At 39.1% G+C, this 22,190-nt stretch overlaps 1 protein-coding gene across 1 annotated transcript in view; it reads right to left on the bottom strand.

Moving 5' to 3' along the window:
- Window positions 1-22,190, bottom strand: part of DIAPH2 (diaphanous related formin 2) — a 2,404,298-nt gene that overhangs the window by 2,205,061 nt on the left and 177,047 nt on the right. Inside the window, exon 5 of the mRNA XM_029607438.1 lies at window positions 10,498-10,518. Coding sequence (XP_029463298.1) covers window positions 10,498-10,518 — 21 coding nt within the window. The remainder of the gene's footprint in view (window positions 1-10,497; window positions 10,519-22,190) is intronic.

Raw genomic sequence — 22,190 nt, forward strand, 5'->3', positions numbered from 1 at the left:
TCCTAGGATCTGGAAGTGGAACACCACCCCAGTTGTCACTTCTTTACCCCTATATGATAGGTGCAATTCACTTTCTTCCCCCCACCAATCTCCCCTTTTCCATTTGACCTGCAAAAGAACTCTCTCATACCACTATTCAAGGAAAGATCTTTATTAGATGTGTGCGCGTTATGGCATTGATCTAAGCCTGATAAACTCAAGATCAAAAAGAGGTAGTAACACCAGTGGGCCTCAGCACAATTGAATACTGACTTTAGAATCATAAGATCATCTTATTAATGTTTGCAGGAATAGAGTAGTCACCACCCTTACCCTACAAACATGAGTCCTCTTTGCTAAATGTTTACAGCAGAAGGGAGAGATCGTTTGTGTTTACATAACTCATACTCTCCACCTTCCCCTTGTTCACAAAAGGGGAGTAGAAGGTCTCTGGCTGTTCTGATGTCTCAATGGGGGCTTGCCGATATTTGGAGGCAATGCTACCCTACTCCTCATATGTACACTTTCTTTTCTCGACCTCATAGCTCCTACTCATGTATTGATTATTTTCTTACAGATGTTCTCCTACAAAATCAGGTAGTAGAGGTGTGAATTGGGAATATCACCTGGTTGGACCATGCCCCTATATGGCTTGATGTTAAACTTGATGCTGCAGATAAAGGTTTAAGTTTCTGACACCTTAATGAGAGCTTACTCAGAGATGACTCTTTTGCCAAATCTCTGAAAGAACATCTTCAGCTTTTTGTTTTTCAAACTATTGCATCCAACATGATTTCTAAAGGTATGCTCTGGGAATCTTCTAAGGTAGTAGCAAGAGGTCTTCTCATTTCTCATGCGACATTTTGTAAGAAGGAGAAGGAGAAGTGCCGTCTAGCATTAACAGATAAAATATCTCAGCTCATTCGTCTCCATGTGAAATCTCATTCTAAAGCTGTGCATAGGGATCTTGCTCTAGCTAGATCCGCCTTACAGTCCTCTTGATGACTAACATCTTTCTCATCATCTTGATCTAGACAAACAAGCCTACTATAAGGGGGGCAACAAGGCAGAGCGGTATTTAGCTAGGAAGTTAAACGCCCTTACTGCTCAAAGCTTTGTAGCTAAAATGTTAAATACGCAGGGGCATGGGCTACAGAATCCGTGACTATCAGAGAATGATTTTACAAATTCTATGCCTTGTTCTATAGTGCAGATTCTAAGATAGATTACCAGATCAATGATTATCTCTTCTCTTATGCTTCCCACTCTTTCCAAAGAACGTGACTTTTTATTTTTTAATTAGTAACTTTTGTTGTTATCAAAGAAAGCATAATACAATCAAAGACATAACACATGGTCTACAATAATCCATGATAACAGCTGCAAACATTTTAAACATACCCTTTAAACAGACCCTTCCCTCCCCCCAATTGCCTAAACAGAGAAAAGTTTTGCATTTAAACAAAGCTTGATAAAACGTGAGATCATGCAATGGGACTATAAAAGACATAAGTCCATGGCCTTCTCCTATGTGGCACAGCAGGATGAATCGTTTCTCCATTGCATGTATGAATCCCATATAGCAGTAACCTTTGAGCGTATGATGCTTCGATCCCATGATTTTGCTCATGGGGCATATCTTATCTAATCTGCAAAGTACTCTCCTTAATGATAGTACAGCTGGGTAATCTCCATTCTGGTAGAGACGCTGAAATGCTGAAAAAGAACTTGTACGGATGAATCTTCATGAGGATCAGGTAGCCTTAGGAGCACTGATTCTTTAGATAGTTGGAGTCTTTTTTTTAAGAAGTTCAGATATTACCCCAGCTATTTGCTTCCAAAGAGATTGTATATTAGGGCAATCCCACCACATATGAATAAAAGGTCGAGAAGAACAGTCCCGCCAACACAAGTCACTGATCTGGGAACAAATCTACGCAGTTTAGTAGGGGTGTAATACCATCTATAAAGTTCATTATAGCAATTCAACAACACCGAGGAAACAGAGGATGTCTTGATCGATTGAAAAATGGAAAGCCAATCCTCTTCTGATGAAACATTCTCTAAATCTGCTCACAAGCTCTTATGTGGGAGGGTCTGTCCCTCGACATGACATTCAATAAGGCATATAATTTAGAGATCACCCCTTTTATTTAGTTTGCTTGCATACAATAGCCTTCAAACAAGGATCTCTCCTTGGATAATAAGGATTTTTTCTGAATATCCTTTACAAAGTGCTGAATTTGCAAATAGGAGAGAAATTCACATTTGGGGAGATCATATTGAACCTATAGAGTGTCAAATGGCAGTATGTGATCATTAGTACATACATGATCTAAACGAGTAATCCCCCTATGCATCCATGCTTTAAACACTTGAGGATTCAAGCAAGGGGTAAAATGAAGATTGTGAAAGAGAAACTAGGATTGAATGTAAAGTGATGACCCCACCAACCGAGTTTTCTAGGTGTGCCTAATAGTTAAGGTATGTCGAGCGGTGGGTGCCAAATCTGGGAGGTGGCGCCAAGTATAATGAGGTTGCCATAGAGTGGCTGGTAGTGGGAGGTGTCCTGCATCCAATGCTGTTCTATCTGCACCCATTGTTTAACCCTAATTGGGTTGTGCCATTCGATAATGGGGCGTACGTGGGCTGCTGTACAATACCATAAAAGATTTGGAACTCCCTGTCCCCCATTTAGTTTAGTCTGATAATTTATTTAGACTTTTTTTTATATTCCACACTTTTTTCAATGCTTCAAAGCAGATTAAATTCAGGTACTGTAGGTATATGTAGATAAAGAACTTATCAAGCCACTCTGGAGGGGGGTGGGGCGTCGCTTCCACATTTCCACTAAGGTTTTTTCCACATTTTTAAAAGGGTAGCTGGCAATGGAATGGGGAGGGTTTGAAAGATATAAAAACCTAGGCAGAATGTAAATCTTAGCCGTAGTGATCCTGCCAGGCCAGGCGATAGAGAGGCGATCTCAGATGTTTAGATCATGGTCAATTTTCTTTAATAAAGGGACATAGTTCAAGGTGTAAAGATCTCAAGTATCCGCTCAAGTATACTCCCAAGTATTTAAGCTGATGTTGGGCCCATTTATAGGGGTGTTGTGATTTTAAAAAAAAGTAACTAATTGCACATCACAGGAGACATTAAGAAGCTCCAACTTAGCCCAATTTATTTTAAAGCCAGACACTTTGCTAAATGTGGCGAGATTAAAATCTATTGCAAACAATGAAGCACGAGGGTCGCTGATGGTAAATAAAATGTCAACCGCTAATAATGGAAGCTCAAAAGAGTGGTCCCAGTGGAAAGCCCGATATAGATAGATTATTTCTGATAACTATGGCTAGGTGTTCAAGAAAAATTGCAAATAGAGGCGAAAAGGGGCATCCTTGCCTTGTTCCCCCTTTGGACTTCGAATGAGTCTGATATCCCCCATTGATTTTAAGGCAGGCTCTGGGCTGGTGATATAAAGAATGTACCACATTGTTGGAAAAAGGAGCCAAAGCCCATTTTTTCCAAGGTGGAAAATAAAAATGGCCAATGGACCATATCAAACACCTTTTCAGCATCTATCACCAGTAAAAGTGTGGATAGGACGGTTTTATGGGCCCCCCATATTATATCTATTATTTTGCAAACATTATCGCTAGCCATTCTGCCCAGTATAAACCCAGCGTGATTGTTATGAATAATCTGAGAGATGAACCCATTGAAGCAACTCTCCAGTATTTTGGATAAGAGCTTTAGGTCTAGGTTAATTAGAGAAATAGGCCTATAGAAGCCACATAAAACTGGATCCCTACCCGGTTTAGCTATTATAGTTATACTGGCCAAGTCTGAATTGGGGGGCAGAGATCCTCCAGATCTTAAGTAGTTAAAGATTATCTGCAATGAAGCCACTAAATAAGGGGCAAATTGTTTATAAAATCTAGATGTTAGTCTATCCAGGCCTGGAGACTTAACTGCTTTGAGAAATTTAATGGATATTAATATTTCTGGTGAGGTGATTTCACCATCCAAAACTTTACGCATGTCCTGTGACGAACTCAGTAAAGGGACAGTTTGTAGGAAAGATTGAATGGCATCAGGACAAACAGAAGAGTCTGAACCATACAAATCAAGAAATCGCTGTCTAATTTCGCCCTTGGTTAATAAGATATGGCCATTCTCATCCTTAACTTTTAATATGTGATTTTTAAGGGAGCCCACCTTTAACTTGTTTGCTAGCAGTTTCCCTGCCTTGTCTCCATTTTTTAAAAATTCCTGCTTGGTAATTTCTAATTGGTCAATTTGCATTGAATTTGATTGCTGTAACTCTATGTGCGATTGTATCTTTTTAGGGATATTAGGGAGGTATTTCTGAGTGAAAGTCTGGATTATGTTGCGCAATCGGGCATCCTCTGCCTCCCCATTTTAAGAAGGATGCTCGAGAAATTAACACTCCCCGTATATAGGACTTGAAAGAGTCCCATACTATAACTGGTGAGGAGACCGACTGGTCATTAAGAACAAATTCTTTGATAAGATTATTAGAGAGAGCTATGGTATTCAGTATCTTGTAATAAGGAGTCATTAAGATGCCAAAATTTCTTTCCCCGATCATAGTGATCAAAAATAATATCCATCATGATAGAGGCATGATCGGACCAAGTGATTATCATGATTTCTACTACCGATACAGCAGGCATTAGTGACTTATCAACTAAAAAATAATCTATTCTTGAATAAGAAATGTGGGCTGCTGAACATAATGAATACATGTGTGAGGCAGGAAAACGGAAGCGCCATATGTCCAAAAGTTGAAAATCCTCCATGAGGATTGTCAATATATTCACATGAAATTTACTTAAAGAAGAAATGCTTTTTGAGGTGTCTAAACTAGGGGAGAGGGGTATGTTAAAATTGCCACCCATCAACAAAGCCCCTGTATGGTGTGATAATAACAATCGATGAAGTTTCTGGAAAAAATTGGCTTGCTCCTTATTTGGGGGCATAGACGTTAACTAGTGTGTAGGTTATGCCATTCACAATAATATGGAGAAGTAGAAACCTATCCATAGGATCCTCAATTCATACATGAAATTCTTGGAGAACAATTTACAAACACCTGTATATTTCACCTGCTTACAACATGGAACAAAAAACCACTGCAAGAATTTAGGAGAGTGGAGTACATATTCATACATATGTGTCAAACGAGTCTCCTGGATAAATAAAATCAGCATGGGAGTTGTCCATCTCCCAAAGCAATAGCTTTTGCTTGTAAGGGGAGTTTAGACCCTTATCATTAAGAGATATACGAAAAGGTGGCATTATACCTATGGGCGACTAACAAGAAAAAAAAAATGTATCCATACACTTGTTACCCAAGTACAAATCCCCTGCAGATTGAATATCCCACGAGGAGAGGACACGAAAACGATATGGGTCATCCAGGAGACATCTGTGGGCACAATGAAAAACAGCCAACAGTCTCATGTATAAAGGAAAAGGTAAAGTGCAATAAAGAAAAGAAATTTAAAAAAAAACCTGAAAGGCAGCAAGTCCCCCCATACAACAAATCCCCCACACTGCACTGGCCTGCATAAACCTCCTTGCAGGCTATTACTACAAGCGGTGAGGGGGGAACGGACATCTATGTCGGGATGGTACCCAACCTCACCCAATTACCCATCCAATAGATTGTGCATGTCTCAAAAATCAAAATGGCCAATTCTGCTAAGTGACCAAAAAATAAAATATAAAGGCAGCCTAAAAGATCAGTCTGCACAGAATAATCTGACTGCACTGCAGTCATTTGAAGCAATAACTCACATAGCCGTCCAGTAAGAGCAGTCACGTTGCACTTTTAGAGAACGCAGAGTCTCTGGATTGCCGACACAATCTGCTGTTACTCTTTGCCAAGTGGGGAGCGCTAATCTAGACATTGAGGGCTTGGCAGATCTGATGGATGCCTGGGAGGCTATGAATCCTCACGATGACAAAATGGAGAGGGCATCAGCCGGACGGTGTATTTTATGTGTAGAGCCTTCCCAAGATAAAGGATAGCCCAAAGGTTGTAGCCAGCGATATCTAATGTTATCTTTCCTCAGGAATGATGTTACTTTTTAGTTCCTGATGATTTTGTAGCGTTGCTTGCAAAAAGTCAGAAAAGATGGCAATTTCTTGCTCTTCCCATTGCCATACGGCCAGCTTTTTGGCAGCTTGTGCTACCTTCTCCTTGATAGCAAAGCTATGAAAATATAAATATCGCAATTGCGATTAGCCATCGGGTCACGAAGAGCTCTATGTGCCCAATCTAATATAATTGGTGGCTCCGCACTCTCCTCGCACTGAGCAGACATAAAGAGGTATTTGCAGAAACAGGTTATCAGGATAGTACAGTCCTCTGCTTCAGAAGATTCTTTAAACCACCGAAAACGCAAGTTGCTCCATCGTCACGGTTTTCCAAATCTGCAAGCTTGGCTTTCAAATTCCGGTTATCCTCCTGCAAGTCAAGACAGATTGCCCTGACATTATTAGACATCTCCGCTTGTGAATCGAGCCGAGTGTCCAGATCATCTAGGCAGTAGGCCATCACGGCGATATCCTCTCAGATCTCCTCCATCTATTCTAGCATTTGTTGTCGGTAGGACTTGATGTCCTTACAGAGGGTAGTGAACCATTCTCTGAACTCCGCACAGGATAGTACATCCAAGTCAGAAATGTTTATAGAGTCAATGCATGGCTGTTCATTCTCTGGGCCTGGTTGATTGGCGCCATCTTGGGCATCATGCGCTTCATTGCCGCGCCCATCTGTAGATGCTTTGTCATCTTTTAAGTAGGAGAAGCAGCACAAATCAGTATTTTTGCGCTTAGCACCCATAGCAAGTAATTTAGATCCTAATCAGTGCTTCAGGTCAAGGATTAAAATTGAAGAAATGCCTCAATTCAAGCAGATAGTCTAGGCGATGTCGGGAACTCTTAGGTTAAGCTGCCATCCCTGTCAATGACGTCATTCCCCCCCCCCCCCCCCCCCCAATATGTGATTTTTTAGATCAGCCTATCAGTACCCTTGAGGTGTTAAAGGTTATCGCCTTGCTGAAATCTGGAAAATCCCCTGGCTTAGACGGGTTTTCTAGTGGTTATAAGAAACTCACATATACTAGTTACCCCATTAACTGACATTTATTTAAGAGAGTGTGGGTCTCTGCCACTATAACACAGCAGGCATTATGGTTATTGCCAAACCTCGACATGATCCATCACGCTGTGGGTCTTATAGACAGATTTCCCTGATTAACCTGGATTTGAAAATCCTAGCCCATTTAATTGCTGAAAGGCTAAATTCTTTTTTTATCTGCTTTAGTCCACTATGATCGAGTGGGTTTTATACGCAAGCGCATGGCGGCCGATAATATCCGCAAGATTGTGGACATACTTTGGTGGGTTCACAGAGAGGGCATTCCTTCTGTTTTGCTATCTATTGATGCCAAAAAGGCCTTTGATTTGGTTCACTGGCCTTTTATGTTTAAAACACTTGAGAAAAAGTATTTTGGCCCAGTTTTTCTGCAATAGATGCACATGCTATATGAACAACCTAAGGCCAGAATTAATGGCAGGTATGGAGAGAGAGTTTCAACATAGGTAGAGGAACAAGACAGGGCTGCCTATTATCGCCTTTATTATTTGTGTTATTTTTGCAACCCTTCACCAGAGTTCGTGCCTCTTCTCAGGTGGCTGGAATACAGTTGGGGGTCAAAAGAACATAAATATTTGCAGATAATATCCTATTTACAGTCAATGACCCCCCTCCTCCTCACTGAGGAGGAATTAGCGGAATTTGTGTCCTTTAGCCAGGTGTCCGGTTTTACAGTTTATTTTGACAAATCAGAGATACTTAACATTAACCTGAGCTCTGCTAAAGTTAATGCTCTCAATCAGCAATTTCCCTTCCGTTGGGCTGCTCGCTCTCTTAAGTATCTAGGTGTCCGCATTAGTCCTCATGTGAAAGATCTGTTCTCATTAAATTACCAACCTTTATTACAGGCTATAGAATCTGATCTGGAGAAATGGCAAAGAGATACTTTCTCTAGCCATCATTAAAATGAATATTTTACCTTGTTTTTTTATATCTGTTCACTATTCTCCCTATTATCTCTACCGCAATCCTGAGATCTTGGCAAAAGAAAATCATCTGGTGCAAGCGTCCTCCTCGGGTAGCAGGATCAACCCTTTTTTAACCCAATTCACAAGGTGGGCTAGGTATCCCTAATTTAGTGTGGTACTATGCTGCTTCCCAACTTCTCCCTATTGTTTGCTTACACAGGGAGAAATTTACTCCTCAGTAGACCATATATTGGAGCAGGTGCTAATAGAGGCCATGCCTCTCTCGGCTCTTTCTTGGCAGCCGAAATCCCCCTGGCGCCCTCTCAATTGCCTCCCCTTTGCTCTACATAGTACCCTGAGATTGTGGTGTCAATGGTGACCTGAATTGGTAAGTTCCAAAACCTATTTTTTTCTATCCCATCTATTTTATATTACCTTTCTCCTGGGTTGCAATCTTGTATTTCTAAAACTGTTGGCTTCCGGTGTTTCACGTATAAGCCTTTGTTTATCTCAAGGATCTATTATATGACTTCCTGAGCTACGTTTCATTTGTCGGCAAGCCATTTCTCGGAATGCACTCAACTTAAGTATTTTCTTGACTTTATTCGCCATAAGGGCCTTTAAAGTGAATGTAAGTCCGTATTTGAGAACTTTTGCGATCAAGTTGACCACATGAGAATGCTGATCTCGAAAATCTATGATATTTTTAACAGCTGATTACCTGAAACACTAGGCATATCAAATCCTGGGATCTTGATTTGGGAGAACCGTTGAGCACTGATGACTAGGATTCTATTTACCTTTCTGCCAGGAAATGCTCCGTTTCTGCTTCCTTACAGGACAATGGTTTCAAGTTATTATATCGGTGGCATCTCACTCCTGAAAAACTGTGCTGTATGTATGCTTCTGAATCTGATTTTTGCTGGTGAAAATGTGGTTACACTGGCACCTATTTTCACTTGTGGTGGCAATGTGGGATAGTTATGTCTTTTTGGGATAAGCTTTATCAGTGGATAACCCAGGCTATGGGATTTTCAGTGACAAGAGATCCCCATTTCGTGTTGCTAAATCTCCCCATGCCTGATGTGGATAAAAGAGCTCAACAGCTGTGTCAATTTTTGTAGCACCCAGAATAGAGCTAGCTTTATGCTGGAAGCAACTCGAGACACTTCCGATCACGAACGTTATCCACAGCTTGTATTCTTGTCACTGCCTAGATCATCTTTCTGCTATACGAAACAACCACCTCGCTAATTTAAAAGTGATATGGGAAACCTTTATACAATGGGTTCATACCCAAAGTTCTCCAGCTCCTTAAGACTCAGGATTTTAATATTCCTACTGGATTTTACATCTTTATTTGGTCTGGTACTATCTCCTCTGGCATTTTTCCCCTCAATGGTTATTATCATACAGCGCACTTCACTCAGAGAACATTCAAATAGAATTGCCTATTATATCCGATTATAATCTGCACTTTTTCTGCACCATTATTGTATCTTTGCACTCTTGATATCTTGTAGACACAATGGAAAATTACATTTGTGTTATGTTTATTGTATTTTGTTGAGCTCTAATAAAAATGTTAATTACAAAAAAATATACTGAAAATAGAAACAATGGTTTGACACACCACAAATGAATACAGTTGGCTTTTGTGGTAGGTCTACTCTAACAACTATGCTTCTCAAAACATCCAACAAAACATAAGGCAGTAGGGGCTGCTTCTTACCCTAGTGTACATTTAATTAAACACATGGCTTTTTACTATACTGTGTATCACAAAATGTCTATATCAGTGAAAAATATAAAGAGAGCATGAATGTGGCCCTGATGACAATGTAATTCATTGAGTGACAGAATTCATACATCATGGTTTACAGTAAAACCTCTAAATGAAAGAAGAAAGAAAGAAGAAATGAGAGAAGAAGAAGATAATCTTTGGGACAAAAAGCTATAAAAAAGAAGGGATGAATAGTGTCAAGAAGAAAGGAAAAAAAATAAGACGACTAAGAGAAAATTATACTGAAAAGAATGGAAGAAACTGAAAAAAAAACCCCAAATACAGTAAGGAAAGGGTCTGCCATTTGCATGGAGTTCAGGAAATTACACATTGTTAATACATGGCAGCAGAAAACAAAACACTTAATCAATTCAGCATACAAACCCCTAATCTGCATATCTGCTTTGCAATTTTCTGCAAGAAATTAGCCTAACTACTAGCTATTTTCCCCAGATTTGCAAATCATTTTCCAGTGACCCTGATTATATAATAAGCACTGTGCATCATGCCATGTTAATGAGGTAAAACTGGAGGGAATACAGAATGAATGCAAGACAACATTCAGCAGCAAAACTCTAAACTTGTACTCACTTTGAGAAAATAAACCAGTTTGAAAAAACAAATATATTAGTACTCACCACAACTTTACTTCCAGTTATCTGCATGCAGTGATCAACGCAGAGCAGTTATGATAGAAAAAAAAAATAAACACAGCAAATGTTATTAGTAGGCTTAAGCATTTCACACAGCTAGTCAAGTGTTAAAAATTAGTCAACAGCTACTGTTATTTTTATGTTCTCCTCCAATTACAAAAGAAAATATAGAAAAGCATCAACCATATACAGTACTTGCTCTTAAAAAGTCCGATTTTAAAACATTGCTAAGGACTGAAATCCTTGTATACAGTATAATTTCAAAGTGGAATTACAAGCATAAGTCCACTTTGAAATTTAGCAGGGACATGTGAGCCCTTGTGTAGCATACACGTGCACATTTATGCCTGTATGGGAGTAGATATTCACTCATATTTCCATGAGTACCTTCAACTTAAAATATGCGTATACATTTTTTCTCCATCCTAATTCCAACCAAGGAATGCTTCTTTCAAATATGCACAAAAGTGTGCAAAAAATGCTTCCATGCATACTTTTATATATTCAAACCCCAGGATGATTTTCAAGATGGTATTTTATGCACATATGTGCTTTTGAAAATTCATTCCAAAATATGGTAGCCAGATGTACTATACTATCTGAAACAGTGAAATGACCACATCAATGCATTTTTACATCATTTTTGTGTTCTAAAACACCAAGTAAAACATATTTAAGCAATCAAATTTAATTCTAGGAAGCAACAAAGTCTTAAACACATAAAACTTGTCTTAAATTAGAATTCACTGATGTAACATTCTCTAACTAGTCAACTGTGATGTGTCATCAGCCTTGGATTTCTAAACAGGCCTAATAGTGAAAGCCTTCACCAGAGTTCGTGCCTCTTCTCAGGTGGCTGGAATACAGTTGGGGTCATAAGAACATAAATATTTGCAGATAATATCCTATTTACAGTCACTGACTCCCCTCCTCCTCACTGAGGAGGAATTAGCCATTGCCAAAAGCCAAGCAGTCCCAGGAGGAAGGGGCACAAGGGTGACTGGAAATATGTTGAGGTGAATGCAAGGGTTTGGGAAGTGGCACTGACAATGCTTGGGGTGAAGAAAAGCTAAATTGTCACTGAGTGTCATGAAGTCAGTATTATTTTGAGAGTCACAATTTCCACTGGGAGGGTAATTTTTAACACGCATCATAGGCAAGTCTGCAAGTACTTTTTACCAAAAGATTTTAGCTAGAATGTTCAACACTGATTTATGCGCATACATCCACTTTAAAAATTCACGAGTGTGCAAATAACTAGAGCCAACGTACACATACAAAGTTACCTCTGCTCAGGAGCAGAAATAACTTCATGCATACTTTCGAAAATTGAAAGTATGAAGGTCATTTCTGTCCCCACACCGACTGCACCTTCCAGAATGCCTCTTTCTAGTACAAACTACATGCAAAATGGCTTTCATATGGACATTTACACATTTCCAAAAGGCCATTTATGCACACAAAAAAAGTTTATGCGTGTAAATCCTTTTGAATTCAAAAAATCAAAGGAACCCATATCACACTGTTAAACCATCTAAATCAATTATTTTGGTGAAATTTTAAGCCGCATCAGCAAGCCTTAACAACGTGTTCTGTACAAACGGAGCCTTTGGGTCTTTTAATCATTTGTGGCAAAGTCCTTATATCCAGCGAGAGCTTGAAATGTCAATTGTAGTCCATCCCCATTTTAACAGTTATAACGCTGAACCCGACAATGGCCGGTGTTTCGCTACAAAGCGAGTAGCTTCTTCAGGGGTGAGTATAACCGGTAGAACGCAAATGCTGTAAATGTTATGGAAATAAAAAATTAGCACTTTTGATTATTAGAAAGTTTCACTTAGCTGATTGTAGATGGAAAAGTAACCTTCCGATCCGGACGCTGAATCTCGAAATAGAACTTCACAAGAAGCGGGCCAGAGACCAAATGAAACCAGTTTCTGTGGTATATAGGTAAAAAAACGTTCTTTGAAAGTTCAGCTTATTGAACATCGTTCCTGCCTGAACAAGGGCAGACTTACAGCACTACTAGTAGCTCATTGTTTAGAACAATCGCATTCCTTTGACTCTTTAAAAGTGTGTGTTCTTGAACAATTATTCCAGTCTTGGCGTGGAGGTGACTTTAATCAGGCAGAACGTTGGATCCACTGACTTCACACAGTACATCCAGCTGGTTTGAATACGTCTCTGGAATTAAAGGTCTTTTTGTGAAGTTTTTCAGCTGATCAAGGATTTTTCCCCAACGTCATGATTTCGGTTCAGTCATGACGTCATCACGCTGGTTTTACCGCGGGCTATTTAAATTCAGAAACTGGTTTCATTCTGTCTCTGACCCACTTCTTGTGAAGTTCTATTTCGAGATTCAGCGTCCGGATCGGAAGGTTACTTTTCCATCTACAATCGGCTAAGTGAAACTTTCTAATAATCAAAAGTGTTAATTTTTTATTTCCATCACATTTATAGCATTTGCGTTCTACTGGTTATACTCACCCCTGAAGAAGCTACTCGCTTTGTAGCGAAACACTGGCCATTGTCAGGTTCAGAGTTATAACTGTTAAAATGGGGATGGACTACAACTGATAATTCAAGCTCTCGCTGGATATAAGGACTTTGCCGCAAATGATTAAAAGACCCAACGGCTCCGTTTGTACAGAACACGTTGTTAAGGCTTGCTGATGCGGCTTAAAATTTCATCAAAATAATTGATTTAGATGGTTTAACAGTGTGATATGGGTTCCTTTTATTTTTTGAATTATTGACATTAGTGCTTTTTATTTAGATTTGTAAATCCTTTTTGAACATTATCTTCTTAATGTCAAAGAAGCTTGACAAAAGTTACATAATATATGCCATAAATGAAAGACTTAATAAAGGCATCTTAAATATATATTCTCACTGTTTACTTATATTCTCTCTCTTTCTCTCTCAATCTCTAGTTTTGCAACAATTTTGTCTTGCATACCATAAAGATTTTTTTTCATAGGCACTGAATGAGGAAAATTCATTTTCGAATTATTTAAGAGCAGGCTTTACCAGGAGTTTGTTCCCCTAGGCACAAAATTAGAGGAAGCCTTTGTTAAGTCAGGTCATTAGTGAAGGCGATCATGACGACTGGCTCTAATTTTAAGGACATCAACAGTAATAATTTAACATTCACTACATATGTGTTGAAGCATGGCCAATAATTAACTACCACAAAAGTCAGAAAATAGAAGAGAACAAGCACTGAAATTTCAGAGTAACAGTAAACACTTCTGCTGATATAAGCGAAAGAAACCTTGCTTAGAATTACTGGTCCAAAGAGTGACTTCATGTTTTCTGGCACTTTAAGAGCAGCTGTGATGAATGATGCAAAATCTATCCTAATTTATGCCAAAATACTTCACTATTTTAGTTCCAAGACAGTGAAGAAGAACGGAATGCATCTAAATGGCCATGTTTTAAAAAGCATCCACCCTTAGATTAAAAGAGAAATTGCTCACTGAGTGGTCTGGGGAGTTGGTCTGAGTTTGGTTGCAAACTTTTTAACTACTTTTATCATCACTGTATTTTAGAAGAAAAGCAGGTTTGTTTGTTTTTTTAATTAGTTTTGGTCCACAGGGGTTTGGGGTTTTTTTTTTTTATCTCTCAGTTCAGTGACTTTTTTAAAAAACTGACCAACCCCTGATTTTTTCCCCTTAAGCTAACAATTCATTTGATTGCTTTTTTCTATCAATAGTGCCAATAATGTCTTCAACTACTACCCTATATATATCTTGATTAAGAATTCTGCCATAATGGAATTAGGTTTTATATAGGAAATTTATCTAGCAAAAACTGGCTTTTCAACAACAAAACAAACAGAATGAAAAATGTGCCCTTAAAACATACATTACACATACATATATGCATGATTAACATATTTATAGTAGAATATAAAAATATGAATTCACTGGCAAAGCAGAAGCTAAAGATATGCAGCCATAGCAAAACATCCTAAAGACAACAGATTAATCTGGAATTTTAATAAGATTTCACATCAGACATACCTTGAATTTATATTGCAAAAATACTAAAATACTGTGTGTTTATATACACAAACACACATATATGGTACATACACACACACATATACATACATACATACATACATATATATAGTGAACTTACTTACCTGTAGCAGTGAATCTGCAATGTGAGGACATCCAAGCTATATGCTGCCTCAAACAAAAGGAAAAAACTAAACAGTGCCAAGCAAAGACATTACTGTTTTAGGTGGCAACGGGTTTTGTTTTGTTTTTTATGTTAGTCTGGACAAAATAACAGGCCCTAGGAGGTAATAGAAGTTCTACCATTGAGAAACTGTTCAAAATTCAATTTTGTGTCATGAACCCCAGTCAAAACAGAGGTGCTTTCAGGATGTATGGAGAGAATACCACTTCACATCAGATGCAGTAAGAGCACCAGTACAGTGAGCTTTGACAAGCTCCCAGGTCCTCCTGGGCATAAAAAAGGGGATAATTCATTAATCAAGAGAAATAGAGCTTTGGCTATGGTCATTACCAGTTTTCTGACGTCAAGAAGAAAACCTGAAGAGACTATCTAGGGTTTAAGAGCCCTCCAGATAGAAGACTGGGCATTATTTGAATCCACAGAGTAACAGATCATCTTTACAGATTTATGCACATTAGTCAGTAACTATAAACGTACATAGAAATAATTAGGAAAAAAACTTCAAAGAAGGTGGAAAAGTCCAGGGTCTGTGGCAGATCCTGCCTGCCAAGCAACCACTAAGAGAAATATTTTCCATCCAGGTCAGATATTATGCTAACAGAGCAGAAGCTTGAAACAGCTTTTTAACCATTGCGTGAACACTTTGCTGAGATCCCATGACACAATGGAAAGCTCGGTGGTGAGTTTTGACTGAATCCTGTCCAATATTAAGGCTCTACTAAAACCTACTTATTCAACAATTTTGCTTCATTGTTCTAAACCTGTCTAACATTAAATTTTAAAGTACTTTTATTATTATTAAGAACGTACGTATGAAGTTTGATTTTTATCTGAGTCGATTTTATCTGGCTCTATTTTTATTTTATTTCATAATTTTATTTATAAATGTTTAATCAGTCTGTTTGCTTTTGGTATACTGTTCGATTGTGTACATTCACCTATTATTTTGACGCTGTGTTTTATTGTGTTTGCTTATTTTGTAAGCTGCAGCATCAGTGGCATATAAATGGAACAAAAAAAATACATAAATAGGCCTGTCCTATGATGGACTTAATATAGCATACGGTGGGAAAAAAAATCAGTTTCATATAAGTGAAACTGAATCGCACTGGTTATTCTACCAACACATGAAAATGCAGAAGGCATTTTAAATAGGTTTCATCAAAACAAAAAGTCTAGGACTCTCGTAATCTTACATCAATAACTTTTCTTTCCCAACCATGGCTTCCCTCCTGAAATCTCTTCTAGATGCCAGTAGAATAGGAGATATATTATCAGGGGTTGCAAGAACAGAGAGGCAATGCCTAAGCTGTACAGATCAACGTTGGGCAGTTCCCCAAACTTACTAAAACTCATGGAGATGAGATCGTACGGAGTTTCTACTGAATCTATCTCAATAAATAAGGCCTAGCTTCTTCTCAGTAAACTGAGGGCCCTGTAAGCTGAGTGAGTTTAATAAAATCTAGTAAAACCTGACTCTATGGTGAGGATACAATGAGACAAAAGTCCAGACACCAATCTGCTACAGATTAGAACATAAGGCTTGCCAGACCAAGGATCCATCAAGCCTAGTATCCTATTTCCAAAAGTGGCCAATCCAAGGCACAAGTACTTGGCAGGATCCCAAGGGGTAGACAGATTCCAACTGCTTATCCCAAGAATAAGCAGTGGATTTCTGCAATTCTCCCTTACTAATTGTTAATGGACTTTTCCTCTAGGAATTTGTACCAACCATTTTTTTTTTTTTTAAATGCAGCAATACTTTTATCATAACCTCTGGTCAGGAATTCCATGCTGGGTCAGACCAAGGGTCGATCAATCCCAGCATCCTGTTTCCAACAGAGGCCAAACCAGGCCACAAGAACCTGGCAAGTACCCAAACACGAACATCATCCCATGCTACTGATGCAATTAATAGCAGTGGCTATTCCCTAAGTAAACTTGATTAATAGCAGTTAATGAACTTCTCCTCCAAGAACTTATCCAAACCTTTTTTGAACCCAGCTACACTAACTGCACTAACCACATCCTCTGGCAACAAATTCCAGAGCTTTATTGTGAGCTGAGTGAAAAAGAATTTTCTCCAATTAGTCTTAAATGTGCTACTTGCTAAATTCATGGAATGCCCCCTTCTATTATCCGAAAGTGTAAATAACCGATTCACATCTACCCGTTCAAGACCTCTCATGCTTAAAGGCCTCTATCATATCCCCCCTCAGCCGTCTCTTCTCCAAGTTGAACAGCCCTAACCTCTTCAGCCTTTCCTCATAGGGGAGCTGTTCCATCCCCTTTATCATTTTGGTTGCCCTTCTGTACCTTCTCCATCGCAACTATATCTTTTTTGAGATGCGGCGACCAGAATTGTACACAGAATTCAAAGTGCGGTCTCACCATGGAGCGATACAGAGGCATTATGACATTTTCCGTTTTATTAACCATTCCCTTCCTAATAATTCCTAACATTCTGTTTGCTTTTTTGACTGCTGCAACACACTGAGCCGACGATTTTAAAGTATTATCCACTATGATGCCTAGATCTTTTTCCTGAGTGGTAGTTCCTATTATGGAACCTAACATTGTGTAACTACAGCAAGGGTTATTTTTCCCTAAACACCTTGCACTTGTTCACATTAACTTTCATCTGCCATTTGGATGCCCAGTCTTCCAGTCTTGCAAGGTCTTCCCGTAATGTTTCACAATCCACTTGTGATTTAACTATTCTGAATAATTTTCTATCGTCCGCAAATTTGATAACCTCACTCATTGTATTCCTTTCCAAATCATTTATAAATATATTGAAAAGCACCAGTCCAAGTACAGATCCCTGAGGCACTCCACTGTTTACCCTTTTCCACTGAGAAAATAGACCATTTAATCCTACTGTTTTCTGACTTTTAACCAGTTAGTAATCCATGAAAAGACATCGCCTCCTATCCCATTACTTTTTAGTTTTCTTAGAAGCCTCTCATGAGAGACTTTGTCAAACGCCTTCTGCAAATCCAAATACACTACATCTACCGGTTCACCTTTATCCACATCTTTATTAACCCCTTCAAAAAAATGAAGCAGATTTGTTAGGCAAGACTTCCCTTGGGTAAATCCATGTTGTGTTCCATTAAACCATGTCTTTCTATATGCTCTACAATTTTGATGTTAAGAATAGTTTCCACTATTTTTCCCGGCACTGAAGTCAGGCTCACTGGTTTATAGTTACCCAGATTGCCCCTGGAGTCCTTTTTAAATATTGGGGTTACATTGGCCACCCTCCAGTCTTCAGGTACAATGGATGATTTTAATGATAGGTTACAAAATTTAACTAATAGATCAGAAATTTCATTTTTTATTTCCTTTAGTACCCTAGGATGCATACCATCTGATCCAGGTGATTTGCTACTCTTTACTTTGTCAATCTGGCCTACTACATCTTCCTGGTTCACAGTGATTTGGTTTAGTTCCTCTGACTCACCACCATTGAAAACCATCTCCGGAACTGGTATCTCCCTAACATCCTCATTAGTAAACACGGAAGCAAATAATTCATTTAGTCTTTCTGCAATGGCCTTATCTTCCCTAAGAACCCTTTTAACCCCTCGGTTATCTAATAGTCCAACCGACTCCCTTACAGGTTTCTTGCTTTGGATATATTTTTAAAAGTTTTTATTATGAGTTTTTGCCTCTGTGGCAAACTTAATTTCAAATTCTCTCTTCGCCTGTCTTATCAATGTTTTACACTTAACTTGACGGTGCTTATATTTTATCCTATTTTCTTCAGATGCATCCTTCTTTCAATTTTTGAAGGATTTTTTTTGGCTAAAATAGCCTCTTTCACCTCACCTTTTAACCATGACGGTAATAGTTTTGCTTTCCTTCCACCTTTCTTAATGCATGGAATACATCTGGACTGCGCCTCTAGGATTGTATTTTTAAAGAATGTCCATGCCTGTTGAACACTTTTAACCTTTGCAGCTGCACCTTTCAGTTTTTTTTCTATTTTCCTCATTTTATCAAAGTTTCCCTTTTGAAAATTGAGTGTTAGAGCTGTAGATTTACTTATTGTCCCCCTTCCAGTTATTAGTTTAAATTTGATCATGTTATGATCACCATTGCCAAGTGGCCCCACCACCGCTACCTCTCTCATGAAATCTTGCCTTCCACTAAGAATTAAATCTAAAATAGCTCCCTCTATTGTTGGTTCCTGAACCAATTGCTCCAACAACCAGTCATTTATTACATCCAGGACCTTTATGTCTCTAGGAAGTCCTGATGTTACATTTACCCAGTCAATATTGGGGTAATTGAAATCTCCCATTATTATTACACAGCAAAATTGGTTAGCTTCCCTGATTTCTCTTAGCATTTCATCATATGTCTGACCATTTTGTCCAGGTGGATGGTAGTATACCCCTATCACTATAGTCTTACCCAACACACATGGGATTTCTATCCATATAGATTCTACTGAGGATTTAGTCTCTTGTATGATCTTTAGCCTGTTGGACTCTATACCTCCTGGACATAAAGTGCCACACCCCTATCATTGCGATATAATTTGTGCCCTGATATAGCACTGTCCCATTGGTTATCCTCCTTCCACCAAGTCTCTGTGATGCCAATTATGTCAGTCTCATCATTACTGCTATACACTAACTCTCCCATCTTACTTCTGGCATTGGCATACAGACATTTCAAAGTGTGTTTTTTGTTTGTATTAATAACCTGCTTTTCAGTTGTTAGGGATAATTTGGAAATCATTAGCTTCGGTGATTTTTTACATATAGGCACATGGGCTACGTTTTCTTTTATTGGAACCTGTCTGTTGGGATGCCCTAGTTCTCCTGATTCATTAGTATCCTTCAAGGATACATTGCTCCGAACCATGCACTGCTGAATGACTGTCAGCTTTCCCCCATGTTCTAGTTTAAAAGCTGCTCTATCTCCTTTTTGAAAGTGACATCAGCTTGGTTCCTCTCTGGTTAAGGTTTTCCTTTCAGAAAAGTCTCCCCATTCCCCAAAAGTTTCCCCAGTTCCTTACAAAACTGAATCCCTCTTTCCTGAACCATCATCTCATCCACGCATTGAAACTCTGGGGACCTGCACGTGGAAAAGTAAGCATTTCATAGAATGCCACCCTGGAGGTTCTGGATTTCAGCTTTCTACCTAAAATCCTAAATTTGGCTTCTAGAACCGCTCTCCCACATTTTCCTATGTCGTTGGTGCCCACATGAACCACGACAGCCAGCTCCTCCCAGCACTGTCTATAATCCTATCTAGGTGCCACATGAGGCCTGCCACCTTCGCACTAGGCAGGCAAGTTACCAGACAGTCCTCACGTCCACCAGCCACCCTATCTACATTTCTAATAATTGAATCCCCAACTATGATGGCCGGCCTAATCCTTCACTCCCGGGCAGTAGCCCTGGGAGACTTGTCCTCAGTGCGAGAGGACAATACATCACCTGGAGAGCAGGTCCTTGCTACAAGATAACCCTGGTATAGCGGGAAGTTATGTTTTTCTACTGGGAGACCTTTCTGAGCGAAGGCAGCACTGGGGCTGCCAGACTGGATTTGGGCCTTGGCTACTATGTCCCTGAATGTCTCATCAATGTACCTCTCTGTCTGACTCAGCTCCTCCAAGTCTGCTACTTTAGCCTCCAGAGTTCGGACTCATTCCCTGAGAGCCAGGAGCTCTTTGCACCGAGTGCAAACATACAATTTCTCACCGGCGGGTAAAAAAATCATACATGTGACACTCAATGCAAAAGACTAGAAAGCCCCCCTCTTGCTGCTGGACTGCTGCCTTCATCTTAATTTTATTGAGTTCCTAGTTAAGTTTAGAATACTAAGGGAGTTGGAATTAGAGTACTTTAAATTTACAGGTGAATTTACTAATTAATCATCTAGTGTCCTACAAGGGGATGATTAAACTTTCAATAAGGGCTGGTACAATAGTATGATTTAGATAAGACCCTGATTGATATTTATGAGAAAGTGTCTCTTGCCTAAAAATAAAGGGTTGAGTGGGAGGGAAAGACAGACACTACAATTAACTATCTCTGGCTTGCTTATTACCTCAGACACACACAAACTCTAAAGAATATATCCCTCTATTTCACCTTTCACTAAACTTTTATAAGTCCAAAGATTTCCCAAAGCAATACTTACCAATCCTTTTTAACCACCATTAACTTGATCTCCACAGTTAATTGAAGGGTTTGAGATTCCGGTCCTCTTCTACTGCAAAGGGTGCGGGGCCTCTGGAAGCTGAGGCTGTGGAATTCAATCCCTGGATCGCTTGTGGTGACCTCTGGACTCCTCTCCCGGGGGATGCTGGGATCAGTATGCAGATTAGCCTTCCGGTCCTCTTCTACTGCAAAGGGTGCGGGGCCTCTGGAAGGGGCTGTGGACTGTGGAATTCAATCCCTGGATCGCTTGCGGTGATATATATACATATACATATTTTCTCTTATTAGTTTCGAACGTACTACCCAGTAACTTGTGTCCCCCTCATCTTTGTACTTTTCAAAAGAGTAAATAACTGTTTAACATTTACTCGTTCCTTTCCACTCAGCATTATTGCCAAAAGATTTTGTACCTGTGGAAATCTGGACCACATTATTGAGGGTTCTAGACCAAGAGGCCAGACTCCTTGCCCATATGGAATAGGACTTCAAGCCTTACTATCAAATGAACCCTCACAAACTTCAAGTTAACACTGTCTTCCCCCTTATACCAGGAGGTAACAGTGGTGATATTGGGATCTGGGCAATGAACCCCTAATCCAGTGAGCCCTCTGTTCTCTGTACAAGAGTAAGGAACAGCCGCTGACAGGTGGAGTGATCAAAAGCAGGGGGGACCTTCACTATAGTGCTCTATGGCATTAGAGCAAGCAGCTGAAGACCCTAATACTACATCACCACTGACACAAAGGAGTTCACCAATATTGGAAACAAAATTGGTAGTGGTCTAACTATTTTGTCTCCATCAAGCATTTCTTTGAGCTGTTTAAGCAGAGAGACTAACTCTGTCTTTACTCGCAGACAGTGGAGGTCACTTGATTCCAAACTTTATGAACAGGCAAAACAAATGAAGTCTTACTGTACATAAACTGGAGATAACAGTGACCAGCACAGTCTGCGCCACAGAAATAAAGACAGGTAAAATGAAGATCATTCTGCAGGGTTGGCCAGATTAGCTGTTGAAACATAAACTGCTATATCAACTACAGGCCATACGTATTCTAATATTGCTCACTAATTTACTGTATTATTAAAAACTCAATATTACTAATAGAATCTATCATTTATTTATTCAAACAAAATTTTTACATATATTCAAAAAATATTTTTTCATTTATATAAATCCTTTAAATACATATCAAAAAGTATTATATCAATACTCATTCAATCACCACACATACCATTCACACCTCTATCCCAATCACACACTACCCCATACAATGAACACTTATA

Source organism: Rhinatrema bivittatum, chromosome 6 (assembly GCF_901001135.1).
Source record: "Rhinatrema bivittatum chromosome 6, aRhiBiv1.1, whole genome shotgun sequence".
Classification (NCBI taxonomy): Eukaryota; Metazoa; Chordata; class Amphibia; order Gymnophiona; family Rhinatrematidae; genus Rhinatrema; species Rhinatrema bivittatum.